This window comes from Molothrus aeneus, unplaced genomic scaffold, assembly GCF_037042795.1.
Source record: "Molothrus aeneus isolate 106 unplaced genomic scaffold, BPBGC_Maene_1.0 scaffold_408, whole genome shotgun sequence".
NCBI lineage: Eukaryota > Metazoa > Chordata > Aves > Passeriformes > Icteridae > Molothrus > Molothrus aeneus.
Window position 1 is genome coordinate 38605 of NW_027099077.1, and position 24187 is coordinate 62791.

General features: G+C 37.1%; 2 protein-coding genes across 2 annotated transcripts in view; one reads left to right on the top strand and one right to left on the bottom strand.

Annotated features, from left to right (window-relative positions):
* LOC136570880 (maltase-glucoamylase-like) overlaps window positions 1–23861 on the bottom strand; it is a gene marked incomplete at its 3' end in the record, with an annotated part of 62322 nt that extends 38461 nt beyond the window's left edge. Inside the window, exons 1-9 of the mRNA XM_066571284.1 lie at window positions 23589–23861; window positions 20403–20519; window positions 16220–16374; window positions 11592–11676; window positions 9946–10002; window positions 8227–8351; window positions 6031–6132; window positions 3845–3881; window positions 2092–2262 (exon numbers count right to left, since the gene is read on the bottom strand). Coding sequence (XP_066427381.1) covers window positions 2092–2262; window positions 3845–3881; window positions 6031–6132; window positions 8227–8351; window positions 9946–10002; window positions 11592–11676; window positions 16220–16374; window positions 20403–20519; window positions 23589–23861 — 1122 coding nt within the window. The remainder of the gene's footprint in view (window positions 1–2091; window positions 2263–3844; window positions 3882–6030; window positions 6133–8226; window positions 8352–9945; window positions 10003–11591; window positions 11677–16219; window positions 16375–20402; window positions 20520–23588) is intronic.
* Window positions 11827–14835, top strand: LOC136570879 (serine/arginine-rich splicing factor 4-like). Its single transcript, XM_066571283.1, has 5 exons — window positions 11827–11835; window positions 12517–12832; window positions 13243–13593; window positions 13656–14225; window positions 14354–14835. Exons 1-5 carry the CDS (start codon window positions 11827–11829, stop codon window positions 14833–14835), a joined length of 1728 nt encoding a protein of 575 aa, XP_066427380.1.
* Window positions 23862–24187: the final 326 nt, after the last annotated feature.

The following is a 24187-nucleotide window of genomic DNA, read 5'->3' on the forward strand; positions in this document are numbered from 1 at the left end:
GTATCTATACCTATATCCATATCTATATCTATAATCTATAATCTTTATCTATAACAATATCTATACCTATAAATATATCTATAAATCTATATCTATATCCATATCTATAATCTATAATTAGAACTATATCTACACCTATATCTGTATCTCTATCTCTATCTATATTTATCTATTATCTGTATCTATATACCTATTATCTGTATCTATATATTTATATCTATATCTATATCTACATATCTATATCTATAGATATATCTATATAACTATATCTATATCTAAAATCTATATCTATACTTATATCTATATCTATAAATATATATCTATATCTATATCTATAGTCTATAATAATATCTATATCTATATCTATATATCTGTATCTATAATTATATCTATATCTGTACTTATATCTATATCCATATCTATAATCTATAATCTTTATTTATAACAATATCTATATATCTATATCTATATATCTATACTGATATCTGTATCTCTATCTATATATCTATATATCTATATATCTATATATCTACATATCTATATATCTACATATCTATATAGCTATATCTATTATCTATATCAATATCAATATCTATATATCTATATCGATATCTATATCTCTATATTGATATCTATATATATCTATAGATCTATATATCTATAGATCTATATATCTATATCTATATTTGTATTAAAAATTCTAGTTTGATTTTCTTTTTATATTGTTTTCATTATCTTGCTAATTTTATTTATTTATAATCTTCAATTTAATTTTTATTTTATTAGTTTTATCATTATTATCATACCGAATTCCCCAATATCCCAAATTCCCCAAATTCCCCATTCCCAAATACCCCAAATTCCCCAATATCCCAAATTCTCCAAATTCTGAATTCCCCAATATCCAAAATTCCAAATTCCCCAATATCCCAAATTCCCCAATATCCAAAATTCCCCAAATTGCTCAAATTCTGCATTCCCAAATATCCCAATTATCCCAAACTCCACATTCCCCAAATCCCAAATTCCCCAAATTCCTTATTCCCCCATATCCCAAATTCCCCAAATTCCATATTCCCCAAATCCCAAATTCCCCAAATTCCAAATATCCCAAATTCCCCAAATTCTGAATACCCAAATATCCCAAATTCCCCAAATTCCAAATTCCCCAAATTCTGCATTCCCCAAAATCCCAAATTCCCCAAATTCCGCATTCCCCAATATCCCAAATTCCCCAAATTCCGAATTCCTAAATACCCCATATATCTCGCATTCTCCAAATACCCCATTCCCCAAATTCCCCAAATTCCGAATTCCCCAATATCCTAAATTCCTAAATTCTGAATTCCCAAATATCCCAAATACCCCAGTATCCCAAATTGCCCAAATTCCCCAATATCCCAAATTCTGCATTCCCCAAATATCCCCAATTCCCCAAATCCCAAATTCCCAAAGTCCGCATTCCCCAATATCCCAAATTCCCCAAATTCCCCATTCCCAAATATCCCAAATTCCCCAATATCCCAAATACCCCAAATTCCTCTTTCCCCAATATCCCAAACTCCGCATTCCCCTTATTCCAAATTCCCAAATATCCTAAATTCCCTAAATTCCGAATTCCCTAAAATCCCAAATTCCCCGAATTTCCCAAATATCCCAAATTCCCAAATATCCCAAACTCCGCATTCCCCAAAATCCAAAATTGCCCAAATATCCCGAATTCCCCAAATTCCGAATTCCCCACTATCCCAAATTCCCCAAATTCCGCATTTCCCAATATCCCAAATTCCCCAAATTCCCCAAATTCTGAATTCCAAAAAATTCTGAATTCCCCAATATCCCAAATTCCCCAAGTTCCCAAATATCCCAAATTCCAAATTGCCCAAACTCCCCATTCGAAAATTGCCCAAATTCCCCAATTTCCCCAAATTGTCCAAATTCCCAAATTCCGCATTCCCCAACATCTCAAATCCCCCAAATCCCCCAAATTCCGCATTTCCCAATATCCCTAATTCCCCAAATTGTGAATTCCCAAATCCCCCAAAATCCCAAATTCCCCGTTTCCCCCCCCAAACCGCGGCCGTTCCCCACCTGGGCGGCGCCGTCCCAGCTCAGGCTGTGATTGGCCGGGGCGGCCACGCCCTCGGAGGTGACGCTGATGCTGATTGGTGCTCGCGGCAGCCCCAGCACCCGCAGCTCCTCGAAGTGCAGCCCGTGCGGGTCCGAGTAATTGTTGTGGGTCACGGAAAGTTCCAGAAGGTTCTGGGATACAGGGGGGAAATGGGGGAAATTGGTCACGGAAAGTTCCAGAAGGTTCTGGGATACAGGGGGGAAATGGAGGAGTTTGGTCATGGAAAGTTCCAGAACGTTCTGGGATGGATGAGGGGAAATGGGGGAAATTGGTCACGGAAAGTTCCAGAACGTTCTGGGATCAGGGGGGAAATGGAGGAAATTGGTCACGGAAAGTTCCAGAACGTTCTGGGATGGGGAAATGGAGGAGTTTGGTCCCGGAAAGTTCCAGAACATTCTGGGATTGGGGGGAAATGGAGGAGTTTGGTCATGGAAAGTTCCAGAAGGTTCTGAGATCAGGGGGGAAATGGGGGAAATTGGTCACGGAAAGTTCCAGAACGTTCTGGGATGGGGGGGTGAGAATGGAGGAGTTTGACCATGGAAAGTTCCAGAACGTTCTGGGATCAGGGGCAAAATGGGGGAAATTGGCCATGGAAAGTTCCAGAACGTTCTGGGATACAGGGGGGAAATGGAGGAGTTTGGTCATGGAAAGTTCCAGAATGTTCTGGGATACAGGGGGGAAATGGAGGAGTTTGGTCACGGAAAGTTCCAGAACGTTCTGGGATCGGGGGGGAAATGGAGGAGTTTGGTCACGGAAAGTTCCAGAACGTTCTGGGATCGGGGGGGAAATGGAGGAGTTTGGTCACGGAAAGTTCCAGAACGTTCTGGGATGGATGAGGGGAAATGGGGGAAATTGGTCACGGAAAGTTCCAGAACGTTCTGGGATGGAATGGGGGAAATGGAGGAGTTTGGGTGTTGAGGGGTGGCAAAGGAGAAAAAGGAATTTGGGTTTTTATGGGGGATTTTTGGTGTAGGAAATGGAGGATGTGATTAAACAGGAATAAATTTATGGATTTGTATGTAATAATTTATGTATAATATAGATATGGATGGAATTGTAAATGGAATTTTAATTGTGAATGTAATAGAATTTAATTATAAATATAATATTGTATAGTTAATGGGATGTAATAGGATAGGATATAAAAGGATGGAAACATAATATAATACAATATAATATAATATAATATAATATAATATAATATAATATAATATAATATAATATAATATAATATAATATAATATAATATAATATAATATAATTCCTCTTATATTATATCCTCTAATATTGTTATAATATATCCTATTATATAATATCCTTTTATATGCTATTATATTTATATCTATATTAATTGATTTATTAATAGTTATAATTATATTTTTATATTTATGCATATATTTGTATATTTACATATTTACAAATTTACGTATTTATATTTTTACTTATATTTATAGGTATAATATATTATATTATATTATATTTATAGGTATATGATATTATATGATATTATATTACGTTATATTACCTTATATTACATTATATTATTATATTATTTTATCACATTTTATACTGAAATAATCCTTTAATAAATAAACTTTTTAATGGATTTCTTTGAATAGTTCAGCAATTCCAATTTAATTCTGTAATTAATTGAAAATGTTGATGACTAAAACCAGGAATTCCAATTGAAGGAATTTAAAGTTTGTGACTCACGTTGGAAAATCGGAATTCGTAGAAAATGTAGGAATTGCTGTCTGAAATGGGAGAAAAATCAAAATAATTAGGAAAATAATAAAAATAATTAACATGCTGCAATAATAATAATAATGGTGATAATAATAATAATATTAATACAGCATTAATAATAATAAAGCTTATGATAATTGTCAATAATAATTATTACCAATAGTAACAATTAATAATAATAGTAATCATAATGATAATTATTATGATAATGATGATAATTATAATGATAATAATAATAATATTTCATTAATAGTAATAGTAATTATAATGATGGTAATGATAACGATAATAAAATAATAATAATAGCTATAACAATAATAATGCAATAACAGTAATGATAATGATGATTATAAAAATTCATTAATAATAATAGTAATTATATTGATGATTAGGATGATAATTATATTAATTTATTAATAGTTATCGTAATTAGAATGATGATAATGATACTAATTCAGCATTAATAATAAAAATAATAATGCTACAATAATTATAATGATAGTGATTATAATGATAATAATGATAGTAATAATTCATTAATAATAGTAATTATATTGATATTGATAATCATTATTTGGATAATAATAATACTAATATAGCAATAATAATAAAAATAATATTAATTCTAATAGTTCATTAATCATAATTGTAGTTATACTGATAATGATAATGATAATGATAATGATAATAATAATAATAATAATGCATTACTAATAATAATGCTGATAATGATGGTGGTAATGATGATAATAGTGATAATAATTCATTAATATTTATCGTAATTTTAATTATGCTAATCATGATGACAATGATAATAGTGATAAGAATAATTCCTTAATAATAATAGTAATTATAATTATAATAATGACAATATTGGTAATAATAATAATTTAGTAATATTAGAGAAATTAGGATAGCAATAAAATATTAATAATAAAGCAATAATAATAATTCCTTAATAATAATATGATTATAACTATGATAATAATAAAGCATCAAGAATAATAGCAATAATAATAGTAATAGTAGTAATAATAATGCAGCAAGAATTAATAAGCAATAATAATAATAATAATAATAATAATAATAATAATAATAATAATAATAATAATAATAATAATAATAATAATAATAATGGATTATGATGATAATAATAATAATGAATATTTTAATAATAATTAAGATTTTTCCGCCTCACCCGTGGATTCGCAATAATAGTAATAATAATAATAATAACAATAATAATAATAATAATAATAATAATAATAATAATAATAATAATAATAATAATAATAATAATAATAATAATAAATGGATAATAATTAGAAAATAATGGATGATGATGATGATGATAATAATAATGAATATTTTAATAATAATTAAGATTTTGCTGCCTCACCCGTGGATTCTCAATAATAATAACAATAATAACAATAATAACAATAATAACAATAATAACAATAATAACAATAATAACAATAATAACAATAACAATAATAATAATAATAAATGGATAATAATTAGAAAATAATGGATGATGATGATGATGATGATGATAATAATGAATATTTTAATAATAATTAAGATTTTGCTGCCTCACCCGTGGATTCTCAATAATAATGATAATGATAATGATAATGATAATGATAATGATAATGATAATGATAATGATAATAATAAGAAGAATAAGAATAAGAATAATAAGAAGAATAAGAATAAGAATAATAAAGATTTTTCCGCCTCACCTGTGGATTCTCAATAATAATAATAATAATAATAATAATAATAATAATAATAATAATAATAATAATAATAATAATAATAATAATAATAAAGATTTTGCCGCCTCACCCGTGGATTCTCCATAATAATAATAATAATAATAATAATAATAATAATAATAATAATAATAATAATAATAATAATAATAATAATAATAATAATAAAGAAGATTTTGCCGCCTCACCCGTGGATTCTCCATAATAATAATAATAATAATAATAATAATAATAATAATAATAATAATAATAATAATAATGAAGATTTTGCCGCCTCACCCGTGGATTCTCCATAATAATAATAATAATAATAATAATAATAATAATAATAATAATAATAATAATAATAATAATGATGATGATGATGATGAAGATTTTGCCGCCTCACCCGTGGATTCTCCGTCGTCCCAGAACAGCTCCCCCGAGGCCTCCTGGTTCTCGTCCAGCGCCACGATGAGACCCAGGGGGTTCCTGCGGCTGAGAAAACGCAATTACAGCTCGTTAATTACTGATTAATCATCAGGCAATGAAGGAGAAGACAGTGACGATGAAGGAGAAGCCAAGGAAGAAGAAAATGACAATGAAGAAGATGAAGAAGATGAAGAAGATGAAGAAGATGAAGAAGATGGAACAGGAAGAAGAACGAGAAGAAGGAGATGATGAAGATGGCAAGAAGAAGACGATGACGATGAAGATGAAGAAGAAGAAGAGGAGGAAGAAGAGGAACTTGAAAATGATCAGGAAGATGAAGAAGATGACGATGAAGATGAAGATGAAGATGACATGAAGAAGAAGAAGAAGACAATGAAGTTGAAGATGAAGATGACAAGATGAAGAGGAAGACGATGAAGATGAAGAAGAAGACAATGAAGAAGAGGAACTTGAAGGTGATCAGGAAGATGAAGAAGATGACGATGAAGATGAGGAAGACTGATGAAGATGAAGATGACATGAAGAAGAAAATGAAGAGGAGCAAGGAGATGAAGAAGATGATGAAGATGAAGAGAAAGACACTGAAGATGAAGGAGAAGAAGAAGAAAAACAAGAAGATGAAGAAGACGATGAAGATGAAGATGAGGAACAGAAAGACAATGAAGATGAAGATGACAATGAAGATGAGGGAGAAGAAGAAGATGATGAAGATGACAAGAAGAAAATGAAGACAGAGAACAAGAAGATGAAGAAGACAAAGAAGATGAAGAAGAAGACAACAATAAAGATGAAGAAGGAGAAGCCAATGAAGGAGAAGCCGATGAAGATGAAGGAGGAGAAGAAGAAGAAGAAGACAACAATGAAGATGAAGATGAAGCCAATGAAGATGAAGATGAAGATGAAGAAGCCGATGAAGATGAAGATGAAGAAGCCGATGAAGATGAAGCCGATGAAGATGAAGATGAAGCCGATGAAGGAGCCAACGGTGCAGCCACCCCCCCACCATCCTCACCCTCACGAGCCTTCCTCCCCTCAGGCGTTACCTGGCGGCCGGGCACTGCACGGGGAAGACGTGGCCACCACCCCACCATCCTCATCCTCCCGAGATGATGATGAAGATGACAAGAAGCAGACAGAGAACAAGAGGAGGAACAAGAAGATGAAGAAGACAAAGAAGATGAAGAAGAAGAAGAAGACAACAATGAAGATGAAGAAGGAGAAGCCGATGAAGAAGAAGCCGATGAGGATGAAGGAGGAGAAGAAGAAGACAATGAAGATGAAGAAGAAGCCAATGAAGAAGAAGCCAATGAAGAAGAAGCCAATGAAGAGAAGAAGCCAATGACGATGAAGCCAATGAAGATGAAGAAGAAGAAGCCAATGAAGATGAAGAAGCCAATGACGATGAAGATGAAGCCAATGACGATGAAGCCGATGAAGATGAAGAAGAAGCCAATGACGATGAAGAAGAAGCCAATGACGATGAAGCCAATGAAGGAGCCGACGGCGCAGCCCCCACCCCACCATCCTCATCCTCCCGAGCCTTCCTCCCCTTAAGGCGTTACCTGGCGGCTGTGGTGGCGGCCATGCACTGCACAGGGAAGACGTGGCCACCACCCCACCATCCTCATCCTCCTGAGATGATGATGAAGATGACAAGAAGCAGACAGAGAACAAGAGGAGGAACAAGAAGATGAAGAAGACAAAGAAGATGAAGAAGACAACAATGAAGATGAAGAAGGAGAAGCCGATGAAGAAGAAGCCGATGAGGATGAAGGAGGAGAAGAAGAAGACAATGAAGATGAAGAAGAAGCCAATGAAGATGAAGCCAATGAAGATGAAGAAGAAGAAGCCAATGAAGATGAAGAAGCCAATGAAGAAGAAGCCAATGACGATGAAGCCAATGAAGATGAAGCCAATGAAGATGAAGAAGAAGAAGCCAATGACGATGAAGCCAATGAAGATGAAGATGAAGCCAATGACGATGAAGCCGATGAAGATGAAGAAGAAGCCAATGAAGATGAAGAAGCCAATGACGATGAAGAAGAAGCCAATGACGATGAAGCCAATGAAGGAGCCGACGGCGCAGCCCCCACCCCACCATCCTCATCCTCCCGAGCCTTCCTCCCCTTAAGGCGTTACCTGGCGGCCGTGGTGGTGGCCGGGCGCTGCACAGGGAAGATGTGGCCCCCGCGCAGGTGCAGCCCCAGGCGGTCCCCGGGCAGGTACAGGTGAGTCCACTGGCCACGGCGCCACAGGCGGGAACCCTGCGTGGGGAGGAGGAGGAGGAGGAGGAGGAGGAAGAGGAGGAGGAGGAGGAAGATGAAGAGGAGGAACAGGAGGAACAGGAGGAGGAAGAGGGAAAAGAGAAAAAGAAGGAAGAGGAGGAGAAAAATGAGAAAAAGGAGGGACAAGAGCAAGAGGAGGAGCAGGAAGGGGATGAGGAGGAAGAGGAGGAAGAGGAGGAGGAGGAGGAGGAGGAGGAGGAGGAGGAAGAGCAAAATGAGAAAAATAAGGAACAGGAGGAACAGGAGGAGGAAGAAGATGAAGAAGAGGAAGAGGAGGGAAAGGAGGAAGAGGGGGAGGAAAAGGAGGAAGAAAAAGAGGAGGAAGAGGAGGAGGAGAAGCAGGAACAGGAGGAAGAGGGGGAGGAGGAGGAGGAAGGAACAGGAGGAAGAGGGGGAGGAATAGGAGCAGGAGGAGGAAGAGGAGGAGGAGACAAAGAAGGAACAAGAGGAAGAAGAAAAAGAGGAGGAAAAGAAGGAGGAGGAGGAAGAAGATGAAGAGGAGGAAGAGCAAAATGAGGAAAAAATGAGGAAAAGAAGGAACAAGAGGAGGAAGAGGAGGAGGAGGAAAACAAGGAAGGGGAGGAAGAGGAGGAGGAGGAAGAATAGGAAGAAGAGGAAGAGGAGAATAAGAGAAAGAAGGAAGAGGAGGAAGAGGAGGATGAAGTGGAGGAAGAGGAGGATGAAGAGGGAAATGAGAAAAAGAAGGAACAGGAGGAGGAGGAAGATGAAGATGAAGAGGAGGAGGAGGAAGAAGAACAGGAGGAGGAAGAGGGAAAAGAGAAAAAGAAGGAAGAGGAGGAGGAAGAGGAGGAAAAAAATGAGAAAAAGGAGGGACAAGAGGAAGAAGAGGAGGAAGAGGAGGAACAAGAGGAAGAGGAGGAGCAGGAAGAGGAGAAGGAAGAACAGGAGGAAGAGGAGGAAGAACAGGAGGAAGAGGAGGAAGACCGAAATGAGAAAAATAAGGAACAGGAGGAGGAAGAAGAGGAAGGAGAGGAAGAGGAGGGAAAGCAGGAAGAGGAGGAAGAAGAAAAAGAGGAGGAAAAGAAGGAGGAGGAGGAAGAAGATGAAGAGGAGGAAGAGCAAAATGAGAAAAAATGAGAAAAAGGAGGAAGAGGAGGAGGAAGAGGAGGAGGAAAACAAGGAAGGGGAGGAAGAGGAAGAGGAGGAAGAACAGGAAGAAGAAGAGGATGAAGAGGGAAATGAGAAGAAGAAGGAACAGGAGGAGGAGGAAGATGAAGAGGAACACGAGGAAGAAGAGGAGGAGGAGGAAGAAGATGAAGAGGAGGAGGAAGAAGAGAAGGGCGGAACGAGGAGGATGCAGAGGAGGAAGAGGAAGAGGATGGGGAGGAGGAGGAAGAGGAAGACGGGGAGGAGGAAGAGGAAAAGCAACAGGTAAAGAAGGTGATGAAGAAAGAGGAAGAGGAAGAGGAGGAGGAGGAGGAGGAAGAGGAAGAGGAGAAGGAAAGAGCAACGTTACTCATTATGCATTGGACAACAACGCTCAAGAACGAGCCGCTGATTAATTAACCCCCGATGAATTAACGAAGGAATGAATTCCTAATGAGCCCCTCACCGAGTGCCACTCGTACCAGACGGCGTCGGGGATGTAGGCCCGGACCAGCTCCACGCCCTGCGGGGGACACGGAACGTTCCGGAATGAACCGGCCCCGCCCGGAGGAAGAGGAGGGGAGGAAGGGGAGGAAGGGGAGGAAGGGGAGGGGAGACAACGAAAGAAAAAGAGAAGAAGAGGAAGAAAAAGAAGAAGAGGAAGAGGAAGACAAAAATGATGAAGATGAAGGAGAGGAAGACAAAAATGATGAAGATGAGGAAGAGAAAGACGATAAAGATGAAAAGAAGAAGAGGAGGAGGAAGACAAAGAGGATGATGATGAAGAAGAAGACCAAGAAGAGAAAGACGATGAAGATGAAGATGACAAGAAGACAACGAGGAAGAGGAAGATGAGGACAAAGATTAAAAAAGATGAAGAAGTTGAAGAAGATGAAGAACAAGAGGAAGGTGAGGAAGGGGAGGAAGGTGAGGAAGGGGAGGAAGGTGAAGGAGACAATGAAAGGAAAAGAAAAGAAGAGGAAGAAAAAGAAGAAGAGGAAGAGGAAGACAAAAATGATGAAGATGAAGGAGAGGAAGAGGAAGACAAAAACGAGGAAGATGATGAAGATGACAAGAAGAAGAAGAGGAGGAGGAAGACAAAGAGGATGATGAAGAAGAAGAAGATGAAGAAGACCAAGAAGAGAAGGACGATGAAGATGAAGATGACAAGAAGACGGCGAGGAAGAAGATGAGGAAGATGAAGATGAGGAAGATGAAGGAGACCATGAAAAAGAGCAAGAGGAAGATGAAGACAAAGATGAAGAAGATGAAGAACAAGAGGGAGGTGAGGAAGATGAAGAAGATGAAGAAGACAATGAAAGGAAAAGAAGAGGAAGATGAAGACAAAAATGATGAAGATGAAGGTGAGGAAGACGATGAAGAAGATGAGAAGAAGAGGAGGAGGAAGACAAAGAGGATGATGATGATGAAGAAGATGAAGAAGACCAAGAAGAGAAAGACGATGAAGGTGACACGAAGAAGAAGATGAGGAAGGTGAGGATGAAGATGAGGATAAGGAAGATGAGGAAGATGATGAAGATGAAGATGATGAAGATGAAGATGAGGATGAAGATGAAGATAAGGATGAAGATGAGGATGAAGATGAGGATGAGGATGAAGATGAGGATGAAGATGATGAAGATAAGGATAAAGATGAGGATGAAGATGAGGATGAAGATGAGGATGAAGATGAGGAAGATGAAGATGAGGAAGATGATGAAGATGATGAGGATGAGGAAGGCTTTTTGGAGGAAGGTGAGGATGAGGATGAGGAAGATGATGAAGGCTTTTTGGAGGAAGGTGAGGATGAGGATGGCGAGGATGCGGAAGGCGAGGATGATGAAGGTGAGGATGAAGATGAGGATGATGAGGATGATGAAGGCTTTTTGGGGAAAGGTGAGGATGAGGAAGGTGAGGATGATGAGGAAGGTGAGGATGAAGGTGAGGATGATGAGGATGAGGAAGGCTTTTTGGGGGAAGGTGAGGATGAGGAAGGTGAGGATGATGAGGAAGGTGAGGATGATGAAGGTGAGGATGATGAGGATGAGGAAGGTGAGGCTGATGAGGGTGATGAGGATGGTGATGAAGGCTCTCTGGGGGGGGGTCACGCACGGGTTCCAGCACGGGGGTGATGAGCAGCCCCGCCCCCCACAGGAACTGCTGCTCCACGTCCCACGCGGCCTCCTCGGCGAAGAACCTGCGGGGCGGCATTAATTACCCCTAATTACCCTTAATAATTACCCTTAATTACCTTTAATTAGGGCCATTAATGGGGGCATTAATTACCCTTAATTGGGGCCATGGGGGGCCGTTAATTACCCTTAATTACCCTTAATTGGGGCCATTAATGGGGGCAGTAATTACCCCTAATTACCCTTAATCAGCCTTAATTGGGGCCATTAATGGGGGCCATTAATTACCCTTAATTAACCTTAATTGGGGTCATTAATGGGGGGCCGTTAATTACCCTTAATTACCCTTAATTAACCTTAATTGGGGTCATTAATGGGGGGCCGTTAATTACCCTTAATTGGGGTCATTAATGGGGGGCAGTGCAATTACCCTTAATTGGGGCCATTAATGGGGGGCAGTAATTACCCTTAATTACCCCTAATTACCCCTAATCACCCTTAACTGGGGCCATTAATGGGGGCCGTTAATTACCCTAATTACCCTTGATTACCCTTAATTGGGGTCATTAATGGGGGGCCGTTAATTACCCTTAATTGGGGTCATTAATGGGGGGCAGGGCCTCGGGATCGAGAGCCAAGCCCAGCTTAAGGCCCAGGTCAGGCCTAAGTCAAGGCCCAAGCCGAGCTCAAGGTCAAGGTCAAGGCCCAAGTCAAGACCAAGACCAAGATTCAAGCCCAGCCTAAGGCCCAGGTCACGGCCTAAGTCAAGACCCAAGCCAAGGTCAAAGTCAAGACCAAGTCAAGGTCAAGACCAAGCCAAGGTCAAAATCCAAGCCAAGACCAAGATCAAGATTCAAGCCCAGCTTAAGGCCCAAGTCAAGGCCTAAGTCAAGGGCCAAACCAAGATCAAGGTCAAAGTCAAGACCAAGTCAAAGTCAAGACCAAGTCAAGATCAAGACCAAGCCAAGGTCAAGACCAAGTCAAGGTCAAAATCCAAGCCAAGGCCCAAGTCAAGACCAAGATCAAGATTCAAGCCCAGCTTAAGGCCCAAGTCAAGGCCTAAGTCAAGGGCCAAGCCGAGATCAAGGTCAAAGTCAAGACTAAGTCAAGGTCAAGACCAAGCCAAGGCCCAGGTCAAGACCAAGATCAAGAGCCAAGCCCAGCTTAAGGCCCAGGTCAAGGTCAAAGTCAAGACCAAGCCGAGATCAAGACCAAGCCAAGGTCAAAATCCAAGCCAAGACCAAGATCAAGATTCAAGCCCAGCTTAAGGCCCAAGTCAAGGGCCAAGCCGAGATCAAGGTCAAAGTCAAGACCAAGCCGAGATCAAGACCAAGCCAAGGTCAAAATCCAAGCCAAGACCAAGATCAAGATTCAAGCCCAGCTTAAGGCCCAAGTCAAGGCCTAAGTCAAGGGCCAAGCCGAGATCAAGACCAAGCCAAGGTCAAAGTCAAGACCAAGTCAAGGTGAAAATCCAAGTCAAGGTCAAAATCAAGATTCTAAGCCAAGCCTAAGGCCCAAGTCAAGGCCTCAGTCAAGACCAAGCCAAGGTCAAAATCCAAGCCAAGGCCCAAGTCAAGACCAAGATCAAGATTCAAGCCCAGCTTAAGGCCCAAGTCACGGCCTAAGTCAAGACCCAAGCCAAGATCAAGGTCAAAGTCAAGGTCAAGACCAAGCCAAGGTCAAAATCCAAGTCAAGACCAAGATCAAGATCCAGGCCCAGCTTAAGGCCCAGGTCCAGATCATGGTCAGATCCAGGTCAGGGTCAAGATCCAAGGCAGGGCTCAAATCAAGGCCAAGGTCCAGAGCCAAGACCAAATCAGGCTCAGGATCCACATCAAGGCCCAGGTCAAGGCCGAGATCGAGGCCCAAGTCAAGATCAGGACCCAAATCAAGGCCAAGACCAAGACCCAAGGCAAGATCAAGGTCTAAGCTGAGATCAAGATCAAGAGCAAGATCAAGATCAAGACCAAGTCAAGGTCTATGTACGGGTCAAGGTCCAAGTCAAGCTTAAGGTCCAAGGCTCAAGGCCAAGATCAAAATTCAGGTCAAGATCAGGACCCAAATCAAGGCCAAGATCAAGGTCTAAGCCGAGATCAAGATCAAGATCAAGACCAAGTCAAGACCGAGGTCCAAGTCAAGCTCAAGGCCCAAGTCAAGGCCAAGATCGAGGCCCAAGTCAAGATCAGGTCCCAAATCAAGGCCAAGCTCAAGATCCGAGTCAAGCTCAAGGTCCAGATCAAGCTCAAGACCAAGACCCAGTCAAGATCAAGGTCCAGGTCAAGCTTAAGGTCCAAGGCTCAAGGCCAAGGTCAAAATCCAGGTCAAGGTCAGGACCCAAATCAAGGCCAAGACCAAGACCCAAGCCAAGATCAAGGTCTAAGTGAAATCAAGGCCAAGATCAAGTCAAGATCAAGTCCAAGTCAAGCTCAAGGTCCAAGTCAAGGTCTAAGTAAGGGTCAAGGTCCAAGTCAAGATTTAAGTCAAGCCCAAGATCAGGATCCAAGTCAAGATCAGGCCCCAATCAAGGCCAAGGTCAAGACCAAGCCAAGATCAAGGCCCAAGTCAAGCTCAAGGTCCAGATCAAGCTCAAGACCAAGACCCAGTCAAGATCGAGGTCCAAGTCAAGCTTAAGGTCCAAGGCTCAAGGCCAAGATCAAACTCCAGGTCAAGATCAGGACCGAAATCAAGGCCAAGACCAAGACCAAGCCGAGATCAAGGCCCAAGCCAAGATCAAGGTCTAAGCCAAGATCAAGACCAAGACCAAGACCAAGTCAAGGCCGAGGTCCAAGTCAAGACCGAGGTCCAAGTCAAGACCGAGGTCCAAGTCAAGCTCAAGGTCCAAGACAAGGTCTATGTACGGGTCAAGGTCCAAGCCCAGCTTAAGGCCCAAGTCAAGGCCAAGATCGAGGCCCAAGTCAAGATCAGACCCCAATCAAGGCCAAGGTCAAGACCAAGCCAAGCTCACGATCCAAGTCAAGCTCAAGATCCAAGTCAAGCTCAAGACCAAGACCCAGTCAAGATCAAGGTCCAAGCCAAGGTCCAGGTCAAGCTTAAGGTCCAAGGCTCAAGGCCAAGATCAAAATCCAGGTCGAGATCAGGACCCAAATCAAGGCCAAGACCAAGACCCAAGCCAAGACCAAGGTCTAAGCCGAGATCAAGATCAAGATCAAGACCAAGTCAAGACCGAGCTCCAAGCCAAGCTCAAGATCCAAGTCAAGGTCTAAGTAAGGGTCAAGGTCCAAGTCAAGATTTAAGTCAAGCCCAAGATCGAGGCCCAAGTCACGATCAGGCCCCGATCAAGGCCAAGACCAAGACCCAAGGCAAGGTCAAGGCCCAAATCCAGGTCAAGGTGAACATTCCCAGGTGCCCCCAGGTGTGCCCAGGTGCCCCCAGGTGCGCCCAGGTATCCCCAGATGTGCCCAGGTGTCCCCAGGTTCACCCAGGTGTCCCCAGGTGTCCCCAGGTGTGCCCCAGGTGTCCCCAGGTGTCCCCAGGTGTCCCCAGGTGTGCCCCAGGTGTCCCCCAGGTGTCCCCAGGTGTCCCCAGGTGTGCCCAGGTGTGCCCCAGGTGTGCCCCAGGTGTCCCCAGGTATCCCCAGGTGTGCCCCAGGTGTCCCCCAGGTGTCCCCAGGTGTGCCCAGGTGTGCCCCAGGTGTGCCCAGGTGTGCCCCAGGTATCCCCAGGTGTCCCCCAGGTGCCCCAGGTGTGCCCAGGTATCCCCAGGAGTGCCCAGGTGTGCCCAGGTATCCCCAGGAGTGCCCAGGTGTGCCCAGGTATCCCCAGGTGTCCCCAGGTGTCCCCAGGTGTCCCCATTGTCCCCAGGTGTCCCCAGGTACCCCAGGCTCTCACTCAAAGGGCAGTGCCCGTGCCACGCCGTGCCTGTGGCTGTGCCCAGGTGTCCCCAGGTACCCCGGTACCCACTCAAAGGGCAGTGCCCGTGCCACGCCGTGCCTGTCCCGGTGTGCCCTCTGTGCCAGGCTGTACAGGTGGGGCAGCAGGCGGTACCGGGTGCCCAGGTGTGCCCAGGTGTGCCCAGGTGTGCCCAGGTGTCCCCATTCCCCCCAGGTGTGCCCATTGTCCCCAGGTGCCCCAAGCTCTCACTCAAAGGGCAGTGCCCGGCCACGCCGTGCCCAGGTGCATTCCCACCATTCCCAACTGTCCCCAGGTGTGCCCAGGTGTGCCCAGGTGTGCCCAGGTGTCCCCAGGTGTGCCCCAGGAGTGCCCAGGTGTGCCCCAGGTGTCTCCAGGAGTGCCCAGGTGTGCCCAGGTGTGCCCAGGTGTGCCCATTGTCCCCATTGTCCCCAGGTGTGCCCAGGTGTGCCCATTGTCCCCAGGTGTCCCCAGGTGTCCCCAGGTGTCCCCAGGTACCCCGGTACCCACTCTACGGGCAGTGCCCGTGCCACGCCGTGCCCGTCCCAGTGTGCCCGCTGTGCCAGGCTGTACAGGTGGGGCAGCAGGCGGTACCGGGTGCCCAGGTGTGCCCAGGTGTGCCCAGGTGTCCCCAGATGTGCCCAGGTGTCCCCAGGTGTCCCCAGGTGTGCCCATTGTCCCCAGGTGTCCCCACGTGTCCCCATTGTCCCCAGGTGTCCCCAGGTACCCCGGTACCCACTCTACGGGCAGTGCCCGTGCCACGCCGTGCCCGTCCCGGTGTGCCCGCTGTGCCAGGCTGTACAGGTGGGGCAGCAGGCGGTACCGGGTGCCCAGGTGCGCCCGCGTCGAGTTCAGCAGCAGCGAACGGGCACCGAACGCAGCCGGGTCCTGAGCCTGGCACCAAGAGCAAAGAGTGATTAACGCTAATTAATCGACGTTTAATTTAATTTAATTTAATTTATTTTAATTTATTTTATTTTATTTAATATAAATTAACTTATATTTCATTTTATTTTATTATTTTATTTTATTATTTTATTTTATTTTATTTTATTTTATTTTATTTCATTTCATTTTATTTTTTTAATTTTATTTTATTTTATTTTATTATTTTATTTTATTTTATTTTATTTATTTTATTATTTTATTTTATTTTATTTTATTTTATTTATTTTATTATTTTATTTCATTTCATTTCATTTCATATCATTTTAAATAATTTGAATTTAATTGTATTTTTATTTAATTTCATTTTGGGGTCCAGAGCCTGGCACCAAGGAAAACATGTTAATTAATGTTAATTAATCGAATCTTAGTTTATTTTATTTTTATTTTATTTTATTATTTTATTTTATTTTATTATTTTATTTTATTTTATTTTATAATTTTATTTCATTATTTTATTTTATTTTATTTTATTTTAAATAATTTGAATTTAATTGTATTTTTATTTAATTTCATTTTGGGGTCCGGAGCCTGGCACCAAGGAAAACATGTTAATTAATGTTAATTAATCGAATATTATTTTATTTTATTTTTATTTTATTTTGTTTTATTTTATTTCATTTCATTTTATTTCATTTTATTATTTTATTTTATTTTATTATTTTATTTTATTTTATTATTTTATTTTATTTTATTTTATTTTATAATTTTATTTCATTATTTTATTTTATTATTTTATTTTATTTTATTTTATTTTATTTTATTTTATTTTATTTTTAATTTCTTGAACTTTATTATATTAATTTTTATTTAATTTAATTTTGGGGTCCTGAGCCTGGCACCAATGAAAACATTAATTAATGCTAATTAATAGAATTTTAGTTTATTTTAATGTAATTTAATTTTATTTTATGTATTTTAATACTATTTTATTTTAATATTATTTTATTTTATTTTTTATTAATTGAATTTTAATTCTATTAATTTTTATTTAATTTAATTTTGGGCTCCTGAGCCTGGCACCAAGGGAAGACTTTAATTAATGGTAATTAATCGAATCTTAGTTTAATTTAATTTAATTTTATTTTATTTTATTTTTAATTAATTGAATTTTATTTCCATTTATTTTTATTTTATTTAATTTTGGGGTCCTGAGCCGGGCACCAAGGGAATCCATTAATTAATGTGAATTATTCGAATTTTATTTTATTTTATTTTATTTTATTTTATTTTATTTTATTTTATTTTATTTTATTTTATTCAGAATTTTGGAATTTTTTCAATTTGGAATTTCAGCATTTGATCCTTTCAGAATTCTTTTAAATTGAAATTTCAGCATTTTAGAATTTTAGAATTTTGGAATTTTTTCAATTTAGAATTTTAGCATTTTATAATTTAAGCATTTTAGATTTTTTTTTTAATTTAGAATTTCAACATTTGATCATTTTAGAATTTTGGAATTTTTTTTAATTTAGGATTTCAGAATTTTTTTATTTAGGATTTCAGCATTTTATAATTTTTGAATTTTGGAATTTTTGGATTTAAAATTTCAGCATTTCAGAATTTCAGAATTTCGGAATTTTTTTCAATTTAGATTTTCAGCATTTGATCATTTTAGAATTTCAGAATTTTTTAAAATTAGAATTTCACCATTTGATCATTTTTAAATTTTGGAATTTTTTTGATGCAGAATTTCAGCATTTGATCATTTTAGAATTTTTTTTTATGTAGAATTTCAGCATTTGCTCCTTTTAGAATTTTTTTAAATTAAAATTTCAGCATTTGATCATTTCAGAATTTCGGAATTTTTTCAATTTAGATTTTCAGCGTTTATCCATTTTAGAATTTCGGAATTTTTTAATTTAGAATTTCAGCATTTGATCCTTTTAGAATTTCAGCATTTTTTTAAATTAGAATTTTAGCATTTCATAATTTTATCATTTCAGATTTTTTTTTTTTGATGCAGAATTTCAGCATTTGATCCTTTTAGAATTCTTTTAAATTAAAATTTCAGCATTTTAGAATTTCAGAATTTTGGATTTTTTTCAATTTGGAATTTCAGCATTTGATCATTTCAGAATTTTTTTAAATTAAAATTTCAGCATTTGATCATTTTTAAATTTTGGAATTTTTTCAATTTAGATTTTCAGCGTTTATCCATTTTAGAATTTCAGAATTTTTTAATTTAGAATTTTAGCATTTATCCATTTCAGAATTTCGGAATTTTTTCAATTTAGATTTTCAGCATTTTAGAATTTTAGAATTTTGGATTTTTTTCAATTTGGAATTTCAGCATTTGATCATTTCAGAATTCTTTTAAATTAAAATTTCAGCATTTTAGAATTTCAGAATTTCGGAATTTTTTTCAATTTAGAATTTCAGCATTTGATCATTTTAGAATTTCAGATTTTTTTTTAAATTAGAATTTCACCATTCGATCATTTTTAAATTTTGGAATTTTTTCGATGCAGAATTTCAGCATCTGATCATTTTAGAATTCTTTTAAAATTAAAATTTCAGCATTTTAGAATTTCAGAATTCCGGAATTTTTTCAATTTAGAATTTTAGCATTTTATAATTTAAGCAATTTAGATTTTTTTTTTATTTAGAATTTCAGCATTTGATCATTTTAGAATTTCAGAATTTTTATATTTAGGATTTCAGCATTTTATAATTTTAGAATTTCAGAATTTTTTTAATTTAGAATTTTAGCATTTCATAATTTTATCATTTCAGATTTTTTTTTATGCAGAATTTTAGCATTTGATCATTTTAGATTTTTTTTAAATTAAAATTTCAGCATTTCAGCATTTTAGAATTTTGGATTTTTTTCAATTTGGAATTTCAGCATTTGATCACTTTAGAATTTCAGAATTTTTTAAATTAGAATTTTAGCATTTTAGAATTTTAGCATTTCAGAAATTTTTAATTTAGAATTTTAGCATTTGATCCTTTTAGAATTTCAGAATTTTTTTAAATTAGAATTTTAGCATTTCATAATTTTATCATTTCAGATTTTTTTTTTGATGCAGAATTTCAGCATTTGCTCATTTTAGAATTCTTTTAAATTAAAATTTCAGCATTTTAGAATTTCAGAATTTCGGAATTTTTTAATTTAGAATTTTAGCATTTGATCATTTTAGAATTTCAGAATTTTTTAAAATTAGAATTTCACCATTCGATCATTTTTAAATTTTAGAATTTTTTTTATGTAGAATTTCAGCATTCAATCATTTTAGAATTCTTTTAAATTAAAATTTCAGCATTTTAGAATTTCAGAATTTCGGAATTTTTTTCGATTTAGATTTTCAGCGTTTATCCATTTTAGAATTTCGGAATTTTTTAATTTAGAATTTCAGCATTTGATCATTTTAGAATTTCGGAAATTTTTTAAATTAGAATTTTAGCATTTCATAATTTTATCATTTCAGGTTTTTTTTGATGCAGAATTTCAGCATTTGATCATTTCAGAATTCTTTTAAATTAAAATTTCAGCATTTGATCATTTCAGAATTTCGGAATTTTTTCAATTTAGAATTTTAGCATTTGATCATTTTAGAATTTCAGAATTTTTTAATTTAGAATTTCAGCATTTGATCCTTTTAGAATTTCAGAATTTTTTTAAATTAGAATTTTAGCATTTCATAATTTTATCATTTCAGATTTTTTGATGCAGAATTTTAGCATTTGATCATTTTAGAAATTTTTTTATGTAGAATTTCAGCATTTGATCATTTTAGAATTCTTTTAAATTAAAATTTCAGCATTTTAGAATTTTAGAATTTTGGATTTTTTTCAATTTGGAATGTCAGCATTTGATCATTTCAGAATTCTTTTAAATTAAAATTTCAGCATTTTAGAATTTCAGAATTTCGGAATTTTTTTCAATTTAGATTTTCAGCATTTTAGAATTTCAGAATTTCGGAATTTTTTCGATTTAGGATTTTATGATTTTATAATTTGGGGGTTTTCCTGACCGTCCCCGGCTCCTGGTTGTGGTTGCGGGCCAGGGGCAGAAAGGCCCCGAGTTGGTGCCAGCGCCGGCAAAGCTCCTCAGGACAGCGCCCGACGCCGCCGCAGATGGAGCCGCCCGACTGCAACGAGAAAATCAATGAGATCCGTTCGGTTAATTCCATTAAAATTGAAATTCAGGTGGGAAAAATTATAATTAATAAAAAAAAAAATTAAAATTGAAATTTTAAAACATCGTTAGAAATGGAGGTGAAATTTGAAAGTGAAAATTAAATTTAAATTCAAATGGAGATTGAAAATTCAAATTTGTGCTGAGGAATAATTTGAGATTGAAATTCAAAAGGAAAAATTATATTTAAAAAAAGAAATTAAAAATGTCATGAAAAAATAGAGTTTAAATTTGAAATTGAAAATTTAAATTAAATTCAAATGGAGATTGAAAATTCATATTTGTGCTGAGGAATAATTAGAAATTGAAATTCAAATGAAAAAATTATAATAAAAAAAATTAAAATTGAAATTTTAAAATATCGTTAGAAATAGAGGTGAAATTTGAAATTGAAAATTTAAATTCAATTCAAATGGAGATTGAAAATTCAAATTTGTGCTGAGGAATAATTTGAGATTGAAATTCAAAAGGAAAAAACTATAATAAAAAAATTAAAATTGAAATTTTAAAATATCGTTAGAAATGGAGGTGAAATTTGAAATTGAAAATTAAAATTCAATTCAAATGGAGATTGAAAATTCAAATTTGTGCTGAGGAATAATTTGAGATTGAAATTCAAAAGGAAAAATTATAATTAAAAAAAATTAAAATTGAAATTTTAAAACATCGTTAGAAATGGAGGTGAAATTTGAAATTGAAAATTAAAATTCAAATGGAAATTGAGAATTCAAATTTGTGCTGAGGAATAATTAGAAATTGAAATTCAAATGAAAAAATTATAATAAAAAAAATTAAAATTGAAATTTTAAAATATCGTTAGAAATGGAGGTGAAATTTGAAAGTGAAAATTAAATTTAAATTCAAATGGAGATTGAAAATTCAAATTTATGCTGAGGAATAATTAGAAATTGAAATTCAAATGAAAAAATTATAATAAAAAAAATTAAAATTGAAATTTTAAAATATCGTTAGAAATGGAGGTGAAATTTGAAAGTGAAAATTAAATTTAAATTCAAATGGAGATTGAAAATTCAAATTTGTGCTGAGGAATAATTTGAGATTGAAATTCAAAAGGAAAAATTATATTTAAAAAAAGAAATTAAAAATGTCATGAAAAAATAGAGTTTAAATTTGAAATTGAAAATTTAAATTAAATTCAAATGGAGATTGAAAATTCAAATTTGTGCTGAGGAGTAATTTGAGATTGAAATTCAAAAGGAAAAATTATATTTAAAAAAAGAAATTAAAAATGTCATGAAAAAATAGAGTTTAAATTTGAAATTGAAAATTTAAATTAAATTCAAATGGAGATTGAAAATTCAAATTTGTGCTGAGGAGTAATTTGAAATTGAAATTCAAAAGGAAAAATTATATTTAAAAAAAGAAATTAAAAATAGAGTTGAAACGTGAAATTGAAAATTAAAATGAAATTCAAATGGAGAGTTAAAATTCAAATTTGTGCTGAGGAATAATTTGAGATTGAAATTCAAAAGGAAAAAATGGAAATAAAAAAAATTAAATTAAAAATATCATTAGAAATGGAGGTGAAATTTGAAATTGAAAATTTAAATTCAAATGGAAATTGAAAATTCAAATTTGTGCTGAGGAATAATTAGAAATTGAAATTCAAATGAAAAAAATTATAATAAAAATAAAAGAAATTACAATTGAAATTTTAAAATATCATTAGAAATGGAGTTGGAATTTGAAAATGAAATTAACATTAAAAATTCAAATTGACGTCGAGGAATAATTTGAAATTGAAATTAAAAAAAAAAATTAAATTAAAAAATAAAAATGTAACATTTAAATTTAACATTTCAACTTTTAAAATCCAAATTTAAAAATAAGGATTTGATATTAAAATCGAATTGCAAATAAGAATGAAACGCGAGATGGGAATTTGAAAGGGAGCTGAAACTGGGGCTGAGTTCCCACTGAAATTCCCAAAAAGTGGAGCTGAGTTCCCATTGAAATTCCCTCTGAAATTCCCAAAAAGTGGAGCTGAGTTCCCATTGAAATTCCCACTGAAATTCCCAAAAAGTGGAGCTGAGTTCCCATTGAAATTCCCATTGAAATTCCCATTGAAATTCCCAAAAAGTGGAGCTGAGTTCCCATTGAAATTCCCACTGAAATTCCCAAAAAGTGGAGCTGAGTTCCCACTGAAATTCCCATTGAAATTCCCATTGAAATTCCCAAAAAGTGGAGCTGAGTTCCCATTGAAATTCCCACTGAAATTCCCAAAAAGTGGAGCTGAGTTCCCACTGAAATTCCCATTGAAATTCCCATTGAAATTCCCAAAAAGTGGAGCTGAGTTCCCATTGAAATTCCCATTGAAATTCCCACTGAAATTCCCATTGAAATTCCCCAAACCGCCCCTGCATTCCCATTGAAATTCCCCAACTGGCGCAGAATTCCCACTGAAATTCCCATTGCAATTCCCATTGCAATTCCCAAAAACTGGTGCTGAATTCCCATTGAAATTCCCACTGAAATTCCCATTGAAATTCCCAGACTGCCCCTGCATTCCCATTGAAATTCCCATAGAAATTCCCAAAAACTGGTGCTGAATTCCCATTGAAATTCCCATTGAAATTCCCATTGAAATTCCCCAAACCGGTCCCTGCATTCCCACTGAAATTCCCAATCTGGCCCTGCATTCCCATTGAAATTCCCATTGAAATTCCCACTGAAATTCCCACTGAAATTCCCATTGCAATTCCCAAACCGCCCCTGCATTCCCATTGAATTCCCATTGAAATTCCCCAAACTGGCGCTGAATTCCCATGGAAATTCCCATTGAAATTCCCATTGAAATTCCCCAACCGCCCCTGCATTCCCATTGAAATTCCCAGTGAAATTCCCAGTGAAATCCCCAAACCACCCCTACATTCCCATTGCAATTCCCATTGAAATTCCCAATGTGGCCCTGAATTCCCCTTGAAATTCCCATTGAAATTCCCATTGAAATTCCCCAACTGCCCCTGCATTCCCATTGGAATTCCCACGGAAATTCCCAAACCACCCCTGCATTCCCATTGCAATTCCCATTGAAAATCCCAAAAACTGGAGTTGAATTCCCACGGAAATTCCCATTGAAATCCCCAAACCGCCCCTGCATTCCCGTTGAAATTCCCGTTGAAATTCCCGTTGAAATTCCCAATCTGGCCCTGAATTCCCATGGAATTCCATTGGGGTTTGCCCTGGCCGCACTCACGTAGGGCAGCCCGGCCATGGCCGCCCCCAGCGCCGCGGGCACCCCATTCCCATTGGAATTCCCAAACTTTATCCCCATTCCCATTGGGAATTCCCAACCTTTACCCCCATTCCCATTGGGAATTCCCAACGTTCACCCCCATTCCCATTGGAATTCCCAACCTTTATCCCCATTCCCATTGGGAATTCCCAACGTTCATCCCCATTCCCATTGGGAATTCCCAACCTTTATCCCCATTCCCATTGGGAATTCCCAAAGTTCTTCCCCATTCCCACTGGAATTCCCGAAGTTTACCCCCATTCCCATTGGACTTCCCAACCTTTATCCCCGTTCCCATTGGAATTCCCAAAGTTCACCCCCATTCCCATTGGAATTCCCAACCTTTACCCCCATTCCCATTCCCA